General features: G+C 44.9%; 1 protein-coding gene across 24 annotated transcripts in view; it reads right to left on the reverse strand.

Moving 5' to 3' along the window:
* Nucleotides 1–20,383, reverse strand: part of CELF2 (CUGBP Elav-like family member 2) — a 492,055-nt gene that overhangs the window by 401,354 nt on the left and 70,318 nt on the right. For all 24 annotated transcript variants that reach the window (XM_088652502.1, XM_060279201.2, XM_088652496.1 and 21 more), the window contains exon 2: nt 5,340–5,375. In XM_088652502.1, the coding sequence (XP_088508628.1) occupies nt 5,340–5,375 (36 nt within the window). The remainder of the gene's footprint in view (nt 1–5,339; nt 5,376–20,383) is intronic.

Raw genomic sequence — 20,383 nt, forward strand, 5'->3', positions numbered from 1 at the left:
AGTCATCTTTCAGGTCTACATTGAAGCAGGCAGCATTTCAGACAACCTGTTCCCTTTTTTTGGGGGGGGAGGGGGGATATCCCAGATACTCAGATATTGGAGCAGCTAGCACACTGTCACATGCCTGAAAGTGTCTGTCTGAAAGTGACAGGACTTGGTGACATTCTGTTACACAGGAGGGGGGGAAATCCACTTTGCCAACCTTAGCACCAAGGGACGCAGGTGGCACTGTGGTCTAAACCACCGAGCCTCTTGGGCTTGCCGATCAGAAGGTTGGCAGTTCAAATCCCCACGATGGGACGAGCTCCCATTGCTCGGTCCCTGCTCCTGCCAACCTAGCAGTTCAAAAGCACGCCAGTGCAAGTAGATAAATAGGTACTGCTGTGGCGGGAAGGTAAATGGTGTTTCCGTGCACTCTGGTTTTTGTCATGGTGTTCCATTGCGCCAGAAGCGGTTTAGTCATGTTGGCCACATGACCCGGAAAGCTGACTGTGGACAAACGCAGGCTCCCTCGGCCTGGAAGCGAGATGAGCACCACAACCCCATAGTCACCTTTGACTGGACTTAACCGTTCAGGGGGCCTTTACCTTTTACTTTTTTACCTTACCAATTGAACATGCACAACCAGCATGCACACACCCCATATCAATGGCAAGTATAAAGTCCTAAGTCACCATAGTTGTGCCCCACACCAAAGAGCGCTTCTGGGTGCCCTAGTCCTTTCTTTAACCTGTAACAAGTAGAACTGAGGGCCAACTATTCTAGTCTTTCATATTTAGATAGATCTGAGATTGCTGAAGCAGTCATTTTTTTCATGACTAATGACCAGGGCCGTCTCTAGGGGCGCCGCTGCGCCCGCTGAGAGGCGCGACGAAGGGGTCGCCACCAGGGGTGTCGCGGCGCCCGCTGAGAGGCGCGACGAAGGGGTCGCCTCCGCCACGCGCAGGGCGTCGAAACGGGGCAGGCAACGCCCCCTGGCCCAGGGCCGGTCCTACAGCCAGGCTGGGTTGTGCAGGGCTCCGGCCCTCCAGGCGGCAGCCGCGCTGCACCCGCCCGCCGGCCGCACTGGGAAACGGGGCGGGGGCGCCGGAGGGATTCGTCACACCACGGCGCCAGGGCGCCAGGTATGCTTAAGACGGCCCTGCTAATGACACTTACTGAGAATACATGTTTAGCAGGACAGCACTAGGGAGGCTGGAGACACAAATCACACACAGCTCTCTGTGTTTCTCCTCTAGCAGGCTAGATTGTCCACCCAGCAATCTCCGTACGTAGTGCTCTTTGTGCTAAGTGCTAAGCTCTTTGATTTCGTGGCAACACTGGTTTGCCTGCACCCTTAGCTAATCCTTTTAGGTTTAAATTATTGTTGTTCTGTGGTGGCCAGTAGCAATAATAATAATAATAATAATAATAATAATAATAATAATAATAATAATTTATTTATATCCCGCCCATCTGGCTGGGTTTCCCCAGCCACTCTGGGCAGCTTCCAACAGAAAAATAAAACACAGCGATCTATTAAACATTAAAAGCCTCCCTAAACATTAAAAGCCTCCCTAAACAGAGCTGCCTTCAGATGTCTTCTAAAAGTCTGGTAGTTGTTTTTCTCTTTGACATCTGATGGGAGGGCGTTCCACAGGGCAGGCGCCACCACTGAGAAGGCCCTCTGCCTGGTTCCCTGCAACTTGGCTTCTCGCAATGAGGGAACCGCCAGAAGGCCCTCGGTTAAGCTTTTAACCATCAGAATGAAACTATGATATCTTTTCAAATAAAAACAAAATGGCCAATCAATCAGAAGAGCATGCAGACAGAGAATGCTATGTCACGTAATGAAAAGCGGCTTCCTAAAAAGGGGTGGGTGGGTGACTTTAAAGACACTGCAGATTTCCAACAGGTACAAGTGTGAGAAACAATTGTGTTAATCTCATGTGTTTTTTTGTTCTCATTTCAATAAGCCATATATTACTTATACAAATCTATTTTTTCCCTAGTGGCATGCCACTATATTTTAATTTTAGCACCAGGCAAGCATTCAAACTGAGATTAAGTTTATTAAAAGGAAGTGGGGAAATAGAAGCATTTGAAGGCATCTCTTAAAAATAAATAAATCAAGGCTTTAATTTTCTTTTACTCCTAATTGATTTCTACTGGAGGGGGGAAAAAGACCATGTCCATTGCCAGTTAAATGCCAGCGAAAATTAGATTAACAATATCCGGTATAATTACATATCATCATATACAGATCTCAAAACCTTTATCCCACGACACAATGGATCAACGTATGAGCCGTTAAATGATTAGGAGGTGATTCCAGCAGCACAGCTAGAGACTGCTAGTGCTTTGAATCATCTTCTTGAAACAGTAGCAACCGTACCTTTGTAGCGCTAAAGAATAAAAAAACAAATCACAGAAGTGTCATGCTCCGACCATCATTAACTGGTAAATAAACAAAATATCTTCAGTTGCCTTGCTTCAAATTGCACCAGAGTGTTCTACAACACAAATGAAGTTATCAGAAGTCTAAAAACCAGGACAAGAGAGAGAGAGAGAGAGAGAGAGAGAGAGAGAGAGAGAGAGAGAGAGAGAGAGAGAGAGAGAGAGAGAGAGAGAGAGGAAACAGACAATTTATATGCAAGAAGACCGTGCTCGCCAGACTGCTATCTAGGGAGGGAGGGCAAAATTGCCCAGAACTCACAAAAATAAGACAAGACATCTTATCAATATGATCAAAATCTTTAGCAAAACAAGGCCCAGCACTGTACAGAAAGCAAGATTCTGCCACACATGCACACATTCCAGCAGGAAAACAGAAGCACGGTTATAATAAATAGTCTTGTGAAAATGGTTGTTAACAAGCTGTAGTATAATTGCAATGAGGGTATCGCTGTTTCCATGCTGCACGTTTTTCATTATGAAGAAACAACAAATTGCAATACAATATTCACCGAACACTCCTTTTCTCTCCCTCCATCCCCCTGCCACATCATGAAGTTCATTTTTTATATATAAAAAAAGCTGTCTGGTGGAAAAATAAGGAACAGGCAACAGTGGAATGAGGAGCAAAGCAGAAAGCAAGCTTCTGTACACATGTGATTTTCAAGCGTTTGGTTGCTTTGCAAATGGGGCAACTTCTGAATTTACCTCCAGATAACCTGCAGGTCTGTGATAATTCACTGTGTGTACAAGACAAACGGCAGGCTACATTAGCACAACTTTGGGACATGAGGAATTTGTTGAGGGTTATACACTGCAAAATGCAACACAAATGCTATTCCGGTGCTATTTCATAACCAAAACACAGATATCAACAGAGTTCAGAGGAAGCAACATCATCTGATCCTAGGAGAGGGGTGAGGAAGCTTTTGAAACCCAAGAGCCACATTGCTTCATGAACAGCCTTCCAGGGGCCATATGAGAGTGGAAGGAGCAGTGAAAGGGAACAACAGATGTGATTCAATCTTTGTACAGCAGGCCGATATATTCTGTGTACACAAACACATATATAGAAATAAATGCTTAATATAAATAAATGCTTCATCCTTATGAAGATGTCTTGATAAGGAAATAAACAACTCTCTGACTTTAAGAAGACATCTGAAGGCAGCGCTGTACAGGGGAGTTTTTAATGTTTGATTTCTTACTGTGTTTTAATTTTTTGGAAGCCACCCAGAGTGGCTGGGGCAACCCAGTCAGATGGTGGCATATGGAATCATAGAACTGTAGAGTTGAAAGGGACCACAAGGATCATCTAGTCCACCCCCCACAATGCAGGAACCTTTTGCCCAACATAGGGCTCGAACACATGACACTGAGATTAAGAGTCTCATGGTCTACCAATTGAGCTATCCCTTGGAAAAGAGAGAGGTGGGAAACAGAGGAAGCCACATTATACTGAGTCACACCATTGGTCTATCTAGCTCAGTAGTGTCTACGCTGACTGGCAGCAGCTCTCCAGGGTTGCAGACAGGGGAATCTCTCCCAGTCCTACCTGTGACTGAACGTAGGCAAGACAGATGGAAGCATGACAGAGGCTTCATCGACATGGTGAATAAACCTTATTCCAGTATCTGCAATTTGTTTTAACACTGAATTATACATGGTATGGTATTACAAGGCCATGTAATACCATATTTACTCGAATGTTAATGCACACTTTTTTTGCCAAATTACATTGCAAAAATTAGGGTGCACGTTAGATTTGATGGCACACTACATTCAAGTAAATATGGTTATTATTGTATATTTATTATTATTATTATTATTATTATTATTATTATTATTATTCCTGTCAACTCTAGCTAGCATACAGTACACAGGCTTGTGTGGAAGGTGGTGGCCTCTCCTTCATTACAGGTGTCTAAACATAGTTTGGGTGGCTATTTGTCAAGGATTCTTTAGCTGTGATTCCTGCACTGTAGGGGGTTAAACTAGATGACCCTCGGAATCATATCCAACTCTACAATTCAATGATTCTACCACACCTAAGGGCAACTATGCCGAATCTGTCCCTTGGCGGGAAATAATTCTCCCTCTCTAGTCTCTTAAAGGGGACGCTGGTGGCGCTGTAGGTTAAACCACTGAGCCTCTTGGGCTTGCTGATCAGAAGGTCGGCGGTTCGAATCCCCGCGACAGGGTGAGCTCCCGTTGCTCAGTCCCAGCTCCTGCCAACGTAGCAGTTCGAAAGCACATCAAAGTGCAAGTGGATAAATAGGTAAGGGGGAAGGTAAACGGCGTTTCTGTGCGCTGCTCTGGTTCGCCAGAAGCGGCATTGTCATGCTGGCCACATGACCTGGAAGCTGTACGCCGGCTCCCTTGGCCAATAATGCGAGATGAGCGCGCAACCCCAGAGTCGGTGATGACTGTACCTAATGGTCAGGGGTCCCTTTACCTTTACCTTTAGTCTCTTAAAAGATTCACAGGGGCCTTTGGAACAATCCTGGTTCTTCTTCAATGTCAACCATACAGACAAAAACCCAAAAGGAAACTGAGGTTACCAGTTAACCTTAACCTAGCAGAAGTTCATCCAGGACGTACTTCCTTGGGGCAGTATCAATTAGGGCCTATCAATTAGAGAGATGCACTCACTCACGCAAAATCTACCATTCCACAGAGCTGTTCTGCAGCTGCGTCTGTCTGCCAAATGGTCTCCCCTCCCCGCTGGGGGAAAAAAAAAATCCCCCACATATTTTGTTACTATTGTTTCACATACAAATGTTCTCTTTTTTTCCTTAAACCCTTGACAGGCTGTCTTGGATGCTTCAGTCAGAGGGCTGCATGTTCCCTTCAGCAGCTCCCCAAAGCCAACACACAGATTTGGTTTAGCAGAACAGCTTGCTTACCTTGGTAGTGTTCCAGACAACTCTGTGGCAGTCTCTCTGCAAAAATAAAAAATAAAAAATAAAAAAAGAGAAGATAAGATACACAGAAGGGAAACTTCGTTAGTATTTAAAAGAGCTTATTCCTAATGACTTTGGGAAGGGTAACAAGAACTTAAGGCATACGTTGAAAGCAGCCAGCTTTAATTAGGGAGGTTTCCAAAATTCACACTCAAATGTCTCCCCTGATTTCGATGCTCCGAAGTGGAACGGATGCATCAGGAATTAGCTCGTTTCTTATTTCCGAATTTTGTACAGGGTGTTGTGCATGGGCAGTTTGCAGCAGCTTCCTGCCTTTATTTACAGCAGCGCCATCAGGGCAGATGTCAGAACTCAGCCCCCTGAACTGAGGAGTCTGCAAAGGCCTCAGGGTGGGCTTATTATATTATGAAGTAAGCATAGCCCTCTAAGGAGGGAGGCCGCCGTACAATCAATACACATTCACAACACAGATGCACATTGTTTCAGTGCACCATTTGGGCGTCCTCTCCTGGGATGGGGAAGACATCAGATTCGCTTTGCATTTCAATGAGAACTACCTAATTTGTGCTTCCAGAAATGAATCCGAAAATGGCCACCCTTTGAAATGTTGCAATGCAAATTTTGCAACGACGCATCTTTCCTTCTCCAGATTTTGCAGTGCAGATTTCCAGCTGGGTAATGCACACAAAAATGCATATACTGGGGTAAAGCGTGCACAAAGATGCATATATTAGCGGGAAAGCAGGCAAAAAAATGCACCATAATTCAAAAGCATCAATTCTTCGGCGAACCGCCTTCTTTATGGTCCAGCAATTCCTCCTACTTCAGGCTTTCTGCCTCAATGCATCCTATCTAGATTTAACTTATATAAAGGTGTGTGTGTATGTGTCTGTGTGTGTCTGTGTGTGTAGTGAGAGCTGGACCATAAAGGCTGATCTCCAAAGAATGGATGCTTTTGAATTATGGTGCTGGAGGAGATTCTTGAGAGTCCCGTGGACTGCAAGAAGATCAAACCTATCCATTCTGAAGGAAATCAGCCCTGAGTGCTCACTGGAAGAACAGATCCTGAAGCTGAGGCTCCAATACTTTGGCCACCTCATGAGAAGAGAAGACTCCTTGGAAAAGACCCTGATGCTGGGAAAGATGGAGGGCACAAGGAGGAGGGGATGACAGAGGATGAGATGGTTGGACAGTGTTCTCGAAGCTACGAACATGAGTTTGACCAAACTGCGGGAGGCAGTGGAAGACAGGAGGGCCTGGTGTGCTCTGGTCCATGGGGTAATGAAGAGTCGGACACGACTAAATGACTAAATAACAACAACAAAGTTTGTGTGTGTTAGGACCAGGCAAAAATGGAAACATTCTTCCACTGGGTATGTGCTGCCACCACTGTCAGAGGCAATATACCACTGAGCCTCTTGGGCTTGCCGATTGGAAGGTCATCGGTTCGAATCCCCGCAATGGAGTGAGCTCCCGTTGCTCTGTCCCAGCTCCTGCCAACCTAGCAGTTCGAAAGCGTGCCAGCGCAAGTAGATAAATAAGTACCGCTGTGGCGGGAAGGTAAACAGTGTTTCCGTGCGCTCTGGTTTCCGTCACGGTGTTCCGTTGCACCAGAAGCGGTTTAGTCATGCTGGTCGCATGATCTGGAAAGCTGTCTGTGGACAAACACCGGCTCCCTCAGCCTGAAAGCAAGATGAGTGCCACAACCCCATAGTCATCTTTGACTGGACTTAACCGTCCAGGGGTCCTTTACCTTTTTACCTTTACTTCTGAATGCTATTTGCTGGGAATCGCAGGAGGGGAGAGTGCTGTTGCAATCAGGGCAACATCGTGGGAACTAGGCGCTGGACTAGATGGGCCTTTGGCCTGAGATCCAGCAGGTGTTGTCTTATGCTCCCCAAAGAAATATGTCTGGGATTCTTTCTCTCACATCTCCTTGGAGGGAAAAGAAGCTACTCTGCAGAATCAAGTCAGAATATCCTCTATTGCTTTTCATGGCCGCCAACATCTCTCCCCTCACCAACATACTCATATAATACCCCAGAATGATGCTAGGTTTGTGGCGCTGGATGATGTTTCTGCCACTTGTAATGGAAGTAAACATGAGCGTTGAGTGGGGAGGGAGAAGAAAGAAGCTTGGAGATGTGCTCAACCCCCTTTGTGATGAATAAAGTGAGCTGCTGACTCACATATTTCAGCAGCAATCTTTCATGTGCTTAATTGCGCTCAAATAAAAATGTCACCCTTTCGGCAGATCAAATTCTCACTTTAGCATTCTACATGGCAGGAGAAGGGTAATGACTTAGGACGTCATGCTCAAATCCAAGAATGCAGGTCATAAGTCAGGAGAGTGCAGCACAAAAAAGATGAAAGAAAGAAACAAAGGTAAAAGAGCAATAGATGAAAAGGCCAGGTGTATTATTCCCTTGTAGCTTTCAATGCCAGACATTCTAAAATTCAGCCTGCAGGCAAGGCACGACAAATCCAAGGACCCCCATCACCCCATTTGCAAATGAATGAAGGAACATTGCAGCAGTCCATTTTTATCAGCTGCTACAATGATGTGAAATCCTTATTTCAAGTACTGCTAGAACTGCTGCCACTGGCAAGCCGGATGAGCAAGGGTCCATTAATTTGACCAACTCAGGGATATAGCACTGTAGCTCAGTGGCAGAGCACCTGCCTTGTATGCAGAAGGTCCCAGGTTCAATCCCCAGCACCTCCAGGTAGGGCTATGAAAGACTCCTTCTCTTAAAACCCTAGAGAGTTTCTGACAATCAATGTAGACCAAGGGTCACCAACCTGGTGCCCATGGGCACCATGGTGCCCGTGAAGGCTTCCAGTAGTGCCCCAGATTCTGATCTTTTACTTCTTCTTCTTTTAAACAAGGCATCCCCAAACTTCAGCCCTCCAGATGTTTTGGACTACAATTCCATCTTCCCCAAGCACTGGTCCTGTTAGCTAGGGATCATGGGAGTTGTAGGCCAAAACATCTGGAGGGCCGCAGTTTGGGGGTTCCTGTTTTAAACTCTCAAACCCACCCAGAAAGTTATGGAGCATAATGTGCCATAATTTCCCAAGCGATTTCTGTGAAACCATATCTGTGCATACAACTTTCTTGCTTCATGAGACTAATCAGGAGAAGCAATAACGTGAGCTATGCAATTTGTACACATGCACACTGAAATTAGACACTTCATCCTCATATGGTGGGGAAGAAAGAAACTCTTGGTGGATGGGGATGAGTTGGATTTGTGCAATGCCATGCCCCAACCCCCTATGCATCGGGCTTACTGGAAGGGGAAGTTACACAAGGACCAGCCCAGTGTGTTGCAGTTCTCAGCCTCAGATCAATCTCTGGCTCAGTTCAAATCAGGCACCATCTCCACTCTGGTTCTGACCCAACCCAACAGCTGTCAATAGCTCTGATAACAAGACAGGAACTCCTTGCAGTGATCAAGGAGAGAAAAACGAAAAGCCATTTTACGCAGTCTTCAGGCTCAAATAGTCTGCTAAAAAATACTGCAAACCACAAGAAAATCTGTGTGTGTGTATGTGTATGTGCTATCCAGGTTCCAAATACTATAATTTCCAGAGCTGCAAATCTTAGAGCAGAATAGCAGGGATGTTACATCTGCTTTCAAAAGAAAGAGTTGTTGCCCTGCCTAGAAAATAAGTACAACCAGCAGTTAGGAGGTAATCTTGCATATAAACTCAGTACACAGAATGAGAAGCCATCAGCCTGACACTAATCCAATGTTTCTTTAGCCGCAGAGGTAAAGCCGCATGCTTTACAAACTTTACAGCTTTGTAAGTACAAGGAGCTACGCTGACAAGTAGTCAACATATTCACACAGCCTATGCTTTTATATGTAACGGGTGCTGCCTTGGCATTGGCTGCCCTGCCGTGATGTCACAGCAGAGGGGGAAGGCTAATCAGTCACAGTGCAGTTGTTTGTGAGAGGTGGTTTAGGTGAGAGAAAGGCCCTCAAATGAGAATAGGTGTTATATATTGAAAGGATGGGGAAGAATCGAGAAAGTTGGAAGCTAGAGGGATTCTCTTGGTGGGTGGGTGGAAGCAGGTATCAGCAGCAGGCCACAAAAAGACGAGCCAAAAGATGAGAGCAGCGAGTGATGTTGGAGGAAAGAAAGCCGAGGAGGCAGCATGTTATGTATTTGGGAGCATTTGGATGCAGGTATCTAATATAATCGACATCCCTCCCTCCCCAGTGGCTGACTGGAATGGATATATCTGGAGGGTAATAATCTGAAAACAAGATAAATGTTGACATGAATGGTAACTGTGAAAATATTAAGTGCCCTACAGGCCATTGAATGTGCAATTTAGTTATACATTTGTCCTCCACACTGAGACAGTTGCAAAGTTAAAAGCACTCAACTTTTAAACTCATGCGGCTGTACCATCGCCCTGCTCTCTCTGCTTCCCCCCACCCCTGCACTGGCAAGGTCTATCTCCTACACAGCATATTATCCCTGTTGGAAAGGAGATGGATTCTGCATAAGACTCTCCTCTACAGATTTAGCAAATCTGATTCCACGGTTGCATTGCTTTCCACACCCAACATCTACTCATATTTTCTTAAAACCATCTGCTCTGCAGCTCTGGCAGCTATTCACTTTATCTTTACGCATGTACCAAAAGGAAGGGAAAAGACGCGGGTGGTGCTGTGGGTTAAACCACAGAGCCTAGGGCTTGCTGATCAGAAGGTTGGCAGTTCGAATCCCCGCGACATGGTGAGCTCCCGTTGCTCGGTCCCAGCTCCTGCCAACCTAGCAGTTCGAAAGCACGTCAAAGTGCAAGTAGATAAATAGGTACCGCTACAGCGGGGAGGTAAACGGTGTTTCCGTGTGCTGCTCTGGTTCGCCAGAAGCGGCTTTGTCATGCTGGCCACATGACCTGGAAGCTGTACGCCGGCTCCCTCAGCCAATAACACGAGATGAGCGCCGCAACCCCAGAGTCGGTCACGACTGGACCTAATGGTCAGGGGTCCCTTTACCTTTACCAAAAGTAAAGGGTCCTCCTAGAATGTTTGCCTCCCTTCCCCCACCCTCCCCATGTCCTTTCCCCTCTTCCACATGAAACAAGGCATGCCCCAGAAGGAAACCATAGGAGGGTATGGTCTGGAGATACATGGGGCTTGCAGAAGACACACAAGCTTTACCAAAGGTATGCAGGTCTGGACCAAGTCAACACACAGATGTGTGACTACCTGGGAGCCACGTGGAAACCTATCAGCTTTTAAAGTGTATGTGTCTCCTAATATACTTTACTGATGTTTATTTGCAAGAAATTTTTCTTTTTAAGCATCAGAAATATTAGTGAGAGTTCTGCACCGTCAAGAGATTTCAGCACCACACGTGCAATGCATTGTAGAGCATGTGATGTCCAATCGCTGCCCATTCGAGCTTGCTAACCTCATATCAACGTGCTTCTTTTAAACCCAGGGAATTTGTTTCTCAACTTGTCTCACCAATCAATTGCTTCTCTTCTTGTACCAATCACCTCTTTTCACATCTCACGCACTTTTCTCTTTGGTTAAGAAAGCATTAGCACAGGGATAGGACCGTCCAGATATTGTGGGCCTCTATCATCCCTAGCCATCATAGCCAATTGCTGGGGATTATGGGAAATGGAGTCCATGAGGATCTGGAGGACCTCAGGTTGCATACAGCTCCATCAGCAGGAATCCATAGAGCAGAGAAGTCTGCCTCATCGGTTCCCACCATATGTCTCCGAGAATTCTGCTGTTTCATCCTGGATCTCTTCACTGAACCTCTGACTTGGAAAGTTTGGGAACTGGCAGGGAGGGATTAACCTCCACTGTCATCGGCCTCCATTCCTCAATCTCAGCATCCTTCTACAGAATGATGAATGATTGACATAACATTGTCCCAAGGGAAGTTTTTTTTTTTTTTTTTTGAGTGGGCGACAGTTGCTGAAAAGAGCAAAAGCATCCCATTATCCTTTGGGACAAACTGGTTCACTGACTCTCCCATTAATAAGACAAGAAAGCAGCTAATTAAAATACATATGTCATTGATAGTAGTATGGAAACCACCAGAAGGAGGTGGTTACAGACTGGGAAAACCCAATCTTCTTGGAGAAGCTGAATTCAGTCAAAATGACACCTATCGTATTGCCCAGAATATTAGCTGCACTCTCCCCCCCCCCAAATTCCGACCGTGAGAAGTGTGGCTTATATTTGTGACCTCATGGTATGCAGCCAGGAGCGCAGGGCAAACAGTGACAGGCGCACGGGGAAGCGGCGCACGCCCCATGCGCAGTCCCCCGCCCTCTCTCCCAAGGCCGGGAAAGGAGAGAGCAAGGAAGGAGAAAGGCCACTGGCAACAGAGTGTGGCTCCTCCCCCCCCCCCAGCCAGGAACAGCAAGGAAGGGAGCAGCTTCTATTCAGCTATTTTTCCTTTCTCTCTCTCTCTCCCCCCCCCTCCAATTTTAAAGCTGTGGCTTATATTCAGGTGCGGCTTATATTCGGGCCAATATGGTACTTCTGTAACAGGATACAAACTGGTTCAGGTCACACTGCCTGGACTCTTATAAAACGATGTGGTTTTACCATAAAAATCTCTTCTTTGACTTTAAATGTACAAGAGGATTCTGTGCATGATATGAAGAGGTGATGAGGCTGAGATCAAGATGCTTTGTAGCCCCCCCCTCTCTCTTTCTTTCTCTTTCTTTCTCTCTCTCTCTCTCTCTCTCTCTCACACACACACACACACACACACACAAATATACGTTTACATTAGGCCCCTACTTTAGTACGATTGTTGTTTAGTCGTCTAGTCGCGTCCGACCCCTCACGACCCCATGGACCAAAGCACGCCAGGCACTCCTGTCCTCCACCGCCCCCCACAGCCCAGTCAAACTCATGTTCGTAGCCTTGAGAACACCGTCCAACCATCTCATCCTCTGTCGTCCCCTTCTCCTTCTGCCCCCAATTTTCCCAACATCAGGCTCTTTTCCAGGGAGTCTTCTCTTCTCACGAGGTGACCAAAGTATTGGAGCCTCAGCTTCAGGATCTGTCCTTCCAGTGAGCACTCAGGGCTGATTTCCTTCAGAATGGAGAGGTTTGATCTTCTTGCAGTCCATGGGACTCTCAAGTGTCTCCTCCAGCACCATAATTCAAAAGCATCAATTATTCGGCAATCAGCCTTCTTTATGGTCCAGCTCTCACTTCCATACATCACTACTGGGATGTATTAGTACTATTACCCTTCATATATCAAAGTTATGCGCCAGGGGCCAACTCTCCAAAATCCAGATGAGCTCCCCGCACCCTGGACAAAGCTTGCAAATACTTGAGCTGGATCTCAATTGAGCTGAAAGGCGCCAGCACTCACTAAAATCCAGCCCTATTATTTTGGAGGAGTGATTCACTTCAGCAACAATGCCTCACCATTCAACTAGACATCTCTCCCCCCCTCCCCAAACAATAATAAATTCTTAAGGCAGTTTGCACCATTAAGGAACTGTTAGACTTCACCATGTACAGGTAGGTCTATTAATCAGCCCGCCCTTCGTGTGCTGTAATTCTGCCACCGTTAAACAAGAGGAACTACTAAGTACCTGAACCAACTATTAAATGAGCCTTTGCGCTCATTAAAAGCTCACTTATTTGGGCTTCAGAAAGGGCAAGTGTACAGTAACCAGCCTGGGAGGAGCGTCACCGAAGTTGGGAAGATGACACAGAAATCTTCATTTATCCAGCAATATTGTCAGAGACAGAGAAGGGAAAGGGGAGAGGAGATGGCAACCAGCAAGGCTTTAGAACAGAAATGGGGGAAGGAATTCGGTTTGGCTCAATTAGTACTTCCTGACATGATGTGGAAAATGAAACACTTCGGGAAAAATTCAGAGAAGTGATGATTTCAATATATAAAAAAGGATGAAATAATGTACATTGGGGGGGGGGCATGCATTAAAATGCATATCCTTGTTGACAATAGCACCACACAATGTATTACAAATCACAAACTGGCTTCCAGGAAATGTGTGTATTAGGCAAAACTGCACAGAAAAATTCGCCTATCAGGAAAAAGGTGCACTGAAATGCTGATGTATTTGTGAGAGACACTCCCCTCCCCCCCCCCCAGCAAACTGATGTGAAAATGTGATGAGCCAAAGTTAAGGAGAAAATCTAAAATTGGCAGTTTCCTCCATGCCCACTTAGGAACCATTTTCTGCAGTTGAATTAAGAAAATGGCAAATCTCATAACAAGAACTATACAGCTTTTTCAATTGTGTTATCGAAGGCCAATTTATCAGTTTGGTGTTGCTGTTGTTGTTGTTTTTAATAATGGTGGGAGTTTCCCACTCACCCCCCAAAATCAGATTGTGAGAACTTATTATTAAGTGTAATTATAGATGTCACCCAGGCCTCCCCCCGTGGAAAAAAAATTTATACTTTATCGCTGAAAATGAGCAGGGCTGGGAGCACTGAGGAAGAACAGCCGCAAGCAAGGTTTTGAATTGAGAATGATGCCATTTACTTTCACCACAGCACATGCTGCGCATGTATGTGGCAAGAAATAAATCCATATTTTTTTATATTTTATTTTTCTAAAGAGCTGCTGCCAATTAGCAATCCTATTCAGATGTTCAGTTCAAGGTCAAATGCCTTTGTCTGCATGGAACAATAGACTGAGACTACGGCAGTCGTGCCAGACCCTCTGCGGATTGTTAATTTCTACCCCATCCTCTTCCAGCACTCGAGACAGCTTAATAAAAATGAAAAATCATTAAAACCATCAATAGGATTCCACCCCCACCCCGCCATTTATATATACAGCTCTTATATTATCCCAGCTTCTGGCACTAAAGGAGCCCTTAAAAGCAGCTTGCAAATCACTTTAATTAATGTTAAGATCAGCATAAAGAACCACCTCTTTCAATACCCAAGTCCCGAGATGCTGCATTTAATAATAATAATAATAATAATAAATAATAATAATAATAATAATAATAATAATAATATATTATTTATACGCCGCCAATCTGGCAGGGTTTCCCCAGCCACTCTGGGCAGCTCCCAACAGAATATTAAAAACACGATAAAACATCAAACATTAAAAACTTCCCTCTGCCTTCAGATGTCTTCAAAAATTCAGATAGTTGTTTATTTCCTTGACATCTAATCGGAGGGCGTTCCACAGGGCGGGCGCCACTACCGAGAAGGCCCTCTGTCTGGACCCCTGTAACTTCGCTTCTCACAGTGAGGGAACCACCAGAAGGCCCTTGGCGCTGGACCTCAGTGTCTGGGCTGAACGATGGGGGTGGAGACGCTCCTTCAGGTATACTGGGCCGAGGCTGTTTACGGCTTTAAAGGTCAGCACCAACACTTTGCAATGCCTAGTGTGGGACTCAAACCCACGATCTTGAGATTAAGAGTTTCACGCTATACCAACAGAGCCAAACAGCATTCATATACAGTGGTACCTTGGGTTAAGAACTTAATTTGTTCTGGAGGTCTGTTCTTAACCTGAAACTGCTCTTAGCCTGAGATACCACTTTAACTAATGGGGCGTCCCGCTGCTGCTGTGCGATTTCTGTTCTCATCCTGAAGTAAACTTCTTAACCCGAGGTACTATTTCTAGAATCATAGAATCATAGAATCGTAGAGTTGGAAGAGACCACAAGGGCCATCCAGTCCAACCCCCTGCCAAGCAGGAAACACCATCAAAGCATTCTTGACATATGCCTGCCAAGCCTCTGCTTAAAGACCTCCAAAGAAGGAGACTCCACCACACTCCTTGGTAGCAAATTCCACTGCCGAACAGCTCTTACTGTCAGGAAGTTCTTCCTAATGTTTAGGTGGAATCTTCTTTCTTGTAGTTTGAATCCATTGCTCCGTGTCCACTTCTCTGGAGCAGCAGAAAACAACCTTTCTCCCTCCTTTATATGACATCCTTTTATATATTTGAACATGGCTATCATATCACCCCTTATTTCTGGGTTAGTGGAGTCTGTAACCTGAAGTGTCTGTAACCTGAGGTACCACTGTATATGAGGGAGCACAGGAGCCAACTCTTAGGGGCCGAGATCCCTTCCCCCCAATAAAATATTTGAGGGGGCTGCACCCCAAGGTCATGGAAATTACCATTCAAATATTGGGCATGCAGCCACTATTGTGATTGATTATGTGGGGCAGTGTTTACCTGCCCCCCTTTTTTTATTCAAGTTGGCACCCCTGCGAAGGTGGCATTAGCAGACTTGAAAAAACCTCGCATTTTTCAGAAGTGCCCAAAATAAATAAACTTAGGGGGAAAGACATACGTGGGGGGAAGAAGCAGCGCAATGAGGACCCGGGTATGCTAAGTGGAAACACAATGCTGAATGCCTCTTGGGAGGTGCAGGGACAGAAAAGCAGGCAGAACGGGGAATGTAATGGAGTATTGTAGATATGGGCATTTTACTGCTTAAAGCACTGAACAGGAACGCAACAGACTGCAACCTTTTGGTAGCAGGTACCTCTTGCGAATTCATGTTTTCGGTTCTTCCGTAGAACAACAAACCCGCTGAATATCAGCCAGCCCATCTGCACCTCTTCACATATGTGTGTTTGTTCCAAACAATACATTTCGGGTTATTTTGCCAGTTTATATTGCCAGCTTAAATTACAAACAGGAACCCTGCACTGAATCACTCCCCCCCCCCGCTTCCCCCCCCTTTTCGTATATCACTAAAGAAAATGGACGGCCTGCAATAAATATAACCCAATTTTCATTTCCGCCTGCTCCGGTGATCTCAACCATTTGTGTTTCTGCTCAAATCCATATGACATAATAGATGTTAAACCTGTTATACCTCCCAGGACCAATTATTGCTTCTACAAAATAAATGTAATCTGGGGAGAGGTGGGGGAGGCAAATAACACCTTTCCCCAGCAGCAGATTGTTTTAAATAATGGCAGCTGTCTGATGCCGATTCAGAAAGTTTGGAATCTGTAAAACTATTCCCAGCACAGAAGTTGAGTGGGAAGAGAGCAGGTAGAACAGGAATGAAGATGTCATATTGTGCAAATCTGCATTACATATTTGTTGTCGTCGTTTTGTCGTTTAGTCATTTAGTCGTGTCCGACTCTTCGTGACCCCCTGGACCAGAGCACGCCAGGCACTCCTGTCTTCCACTGCCTCCCGCAGTTTGGTCAGACTCATGTTGGTAGCTTCAAGAACACTGTCCAGCCATCTCGTCCTCTGTCGTCCCCTTCTCCTAGTGCCCTCAATCTTTCCCAACATCAGGGCCTTTTCCAGGGAGTCTTCTCTTCTCGTGAGGTGGCCAAATTATTGGAGCTTCAGCTTCAGGATCTGTCCTTCCAGTGAGCACTCAGGGCTGATTCCCTTAAGAACAGATAGATTTGATTTTCTTGCAGTCCGTGGGACTCTCAAGAGTATCTTCCAGCACCATAATTCAAAAGCATTAATTCTTCGGTGATCAGCCTTCTTTATGGTCCAGCATTACGTATTTAGACACACAGCTTGTCCTATCTTGTGGTCTCACGCTGAAATATGCACAGGCAAGAACACAACACTAAGCACTCCATTATCCTGAGCCGCCGGGTCCATTTTGATTCACTCAACCCATGCCATACTTTCTGTTTTCATGCTAAACTTCCAAAAAAGAACAAGAAAAGGGCCTGAAGTTTTTCCTGGGTAAACATCTGCAATGATGCCACAGACACTGCAACTTTCATCAGCCAGGAAGGTAACACAGGAAACTGCCTTATTACGAGTAAGACCATTGGTCCATCTGGCTCAGTACTGTCTACACTGATTGGCTGCAGCTCTGCATGGTTTCGGGCAGGGGTCTCTCCCAGCCCTCCCCAGAGATGCCAGGGATTTAAGCTGGGGTCTTCCGCTTGCAAGGCAGATGGTCGTCCACTGAGCATTGGCCCTCCCAAGCAAAGGTTGAGGGTGCATATTCCCACTGCCCAGAACAGGAGAGGTAATACATTTCGTATTTCTCATTTCGTATTTCTTCACCCTCCACCTTACTCCTAGGCCAGGGGTGGCCAACTTCCAAGAGACTGTGATTTACTCACAGAGTTTAAAAACTGGTAGGTCAAAGTTGTTGAGCTTTTTTTACGATGGAAAGCCCTGTTTTTTTGGGGTTCATGTAAAAGTTGTTGAGCTTCTTTAGTTAGGAAGGAAGCGATATTGAGCGTTTTTTTAGGAAGAAAAGCCCTGTTTTTGGTGGTTCAGGTCATTTTAGGGGTGCAGGGCAAAGGCGTTGAGGTTTTTTTAGGGGAGTCAAAGTTTTTTAGCTTCTTTGGGGGGGGGTAGCCACTGATCTACCGGTGATCTACCACAGACATCCAGTGATCTACCGGTAGATCACTATCTACCTGTTGGACATGCCTGTCCTAGTCTATAGACAGCTCCCTTCATGTGCTATACCTATGTAGATTAGCAGCGGCCTTACAGTGATTTGGACCTGACTCTATCCCAGTCCTGCCTGGAGATGGCAGGAACTGACACCTTTCGCATTCAAAACATGTGCTCCACCACAGCTCATCTATGGGGAATTTATGTGGGAATTCAAAGGAAACCCCTGCCCTCCAAGAACTGGAGAGTGGGGACTGAATAGGAAAGAGGAAGCATGACAGTCACCCCTAGTTTGCAATCATCTGGCAACCACACATTTTACAATGTTGGCCTTTGCATAGCTGACTGGCTACTTATAACCAATCATGACTCTTCACTAGGGTGGTGACTTTTTCATTTTTTTCCCTCAAAAATTATTTCCTGTAGCACAAATGGATGAATGTTTGCCTATTAATGACTAAAATGAGGTATATTCCATTGACATATTTAAAAAGGTTACGCACAAACTGTTTTTATTTTATTTTTTGTATGCCGTTTTACCATTTCATAAAATTGTATTAACAATTCTATATATATTTTGTATCAAATTTGGACACAACACCACATTCCACAATGGGGAGTGTTCTTAGCAACATAGGGTATACAAATGTCACACCTGCGCAAGGTAAAAGCCCCTTTTGGGGTCCTCAAAACTCAGCCAGCAGACCCTGCTGGACATGCTGGGAAAAGAACCTACAGTCTATACTGTTACTGCAGCTAAAAAAAGCTTCCTTATGTGTTTGATGACCCTATATAATGTTGTATATATGTGACTCTAAAGCTTGGGTTCAATTTTATATCTGCTTACAATGACTTCAAAAATGGTCAAAAAACTAATAAAAATTTTTTAAATCATTTTGTGCATGATGTTTTTGTAATCAAATTTCTTTGAAAGTAAGATTTTATCTAATCTTTAATGAAAGCTCATCAAATTATGATACAGGGAAATAAGGTTGTAAAAAAGTCATCACCCTACTCTTCACACACTCCAATTTAGCCAACTGCCTTTTTATTTTTGGGTTGTGCAATAAAAGCAATGGGCTGTATCTGAGGTTAACTATACTTTGAGTAGACTCATTGAAATGGATTCAAGTTAGTCATGGATTTCAATGGGTTTACTCGAAGTATGGCCAATGATGGATGCAACCTGTCACTTTGCTACCAGACTGGATCGAAAAATATGGTTAAGCACAATGTCAAAACTGAGCTGGGATGCATGCTAGGCAGTGGAGATTGGCGCCCATGGGGACTAGGAGGGAGGCCAACAGCAGGGGGAGCTAGAGACCATGAAAGGCAGAGTCAACAAATTCTGGATTCGTTTCCATGCTCCTCCTGGCTGACTTCTACAAGAGTGAAACCGAGATTAAGAAGGAGGGAGCGGAGGGAGCAGAGGCAGTGCCACTCTCTGAGATGGTTGGAAGTAAGAAGGCAGGGCAGGTAAGAGCTGGCACGCTGAGGTTGATGGGGCAGTGCCCCATTCAACCCAACAAACCAACCTCCACTGATTCTAGGGGACTGCCAGGGGTTTGTTCTTCTTTTACATTAAGCACAAAAGGAATCTTGTGGCACAATAAATGTATCTGATGAAATAAGCTCCTGAATACAGATGCACAAGCCGCAGTAAAAAAAATACTTAAGTCTTTAAGGTGCCACAAGACAATCGCCTGATTCAGATGTTACACTGGCTAAACCATTATTTAGCACAACAATCACAAGCCACGGTCAGCCATGAGCTCATGTGCTCCCTTCTCCCTCTCTTGTTCTCTGGTACATCTCCAAAGCAGAGTTTGCGAGTTTTCATTTCCGCTTTAGATTAACTGCAACTTGCCATGTTGTCTAAAGCCCAACAGACTGTGGTTAATTTTAACTATGGTTTGTTTAAAACATGCCAGCTTCAAACTGTTGGGACATAAAAACAAATTGTTTAAACAACCCATGGGGGTTTGGACAACACACTAAACTGTGGCTGATCAAAACCAAAAGTGAATTTTTTCGATCTCCTCCTGGCAGTTTTGCTGAGGGCCCAGCTAGGGAGGAGTGTGTGAGCCTGAGGCTTATGACAGACCATCTTTGTCACAGTAAACTGTGAGTTAGCATTTTTAGTAATCAACGCCACAATCACTATGAAGGAACCATTTTAGGGACTGTCAAGGAAATATCCCAAAGACTGCACCTTTAATATAGTGATCATTTGGTAATTGAAGCTGGTTAGAAATCCATTTCAAAAGGAGTTGTGTATTCTGTCAAACATGTAAGAGATGACAACATCTGTCTGAAAAAAATATATATTTCAAAAGATATTCCCCATGGAAAATTACTTTTGTGAAGGAACAATAAAGGCCAAAATCAAAGAGACTTTTATTAAATGCAAAGGAGCTAAATTATAGATAATATCCACAGAACTCTACCTCTCTTTAAAAAAAAACCCCACACACACTGAATCCTGGCATGCATTATGCACCAGCATTTCTTAATCCAGTCCCGATGTGTGGCATATTGCAATTGTGTGCAATTACAGTTAGCTATAATTAAGAACAATTATAGCTTTTATTTCTCTGCTTGTTCTTTAAAAAGCACATTTGTAATAAAACTCACCACTTCCCCCTCCCTCCCTCCTTTCTACATTC

The sequence above is a fragment of the Zootoca vivipara genome, chromosome 9 (assembly GCF_965207765.1).
Source record: "Zootoca vivipara chromosome 9, rZooViv2.hap1.1, whole genome shotgun sequence".
NCBI lineage: Eukaryota > Metazoa > Chordata > Lepidosauria > Squamata > Lacertidae > Zootoca > Zootoca vivipara.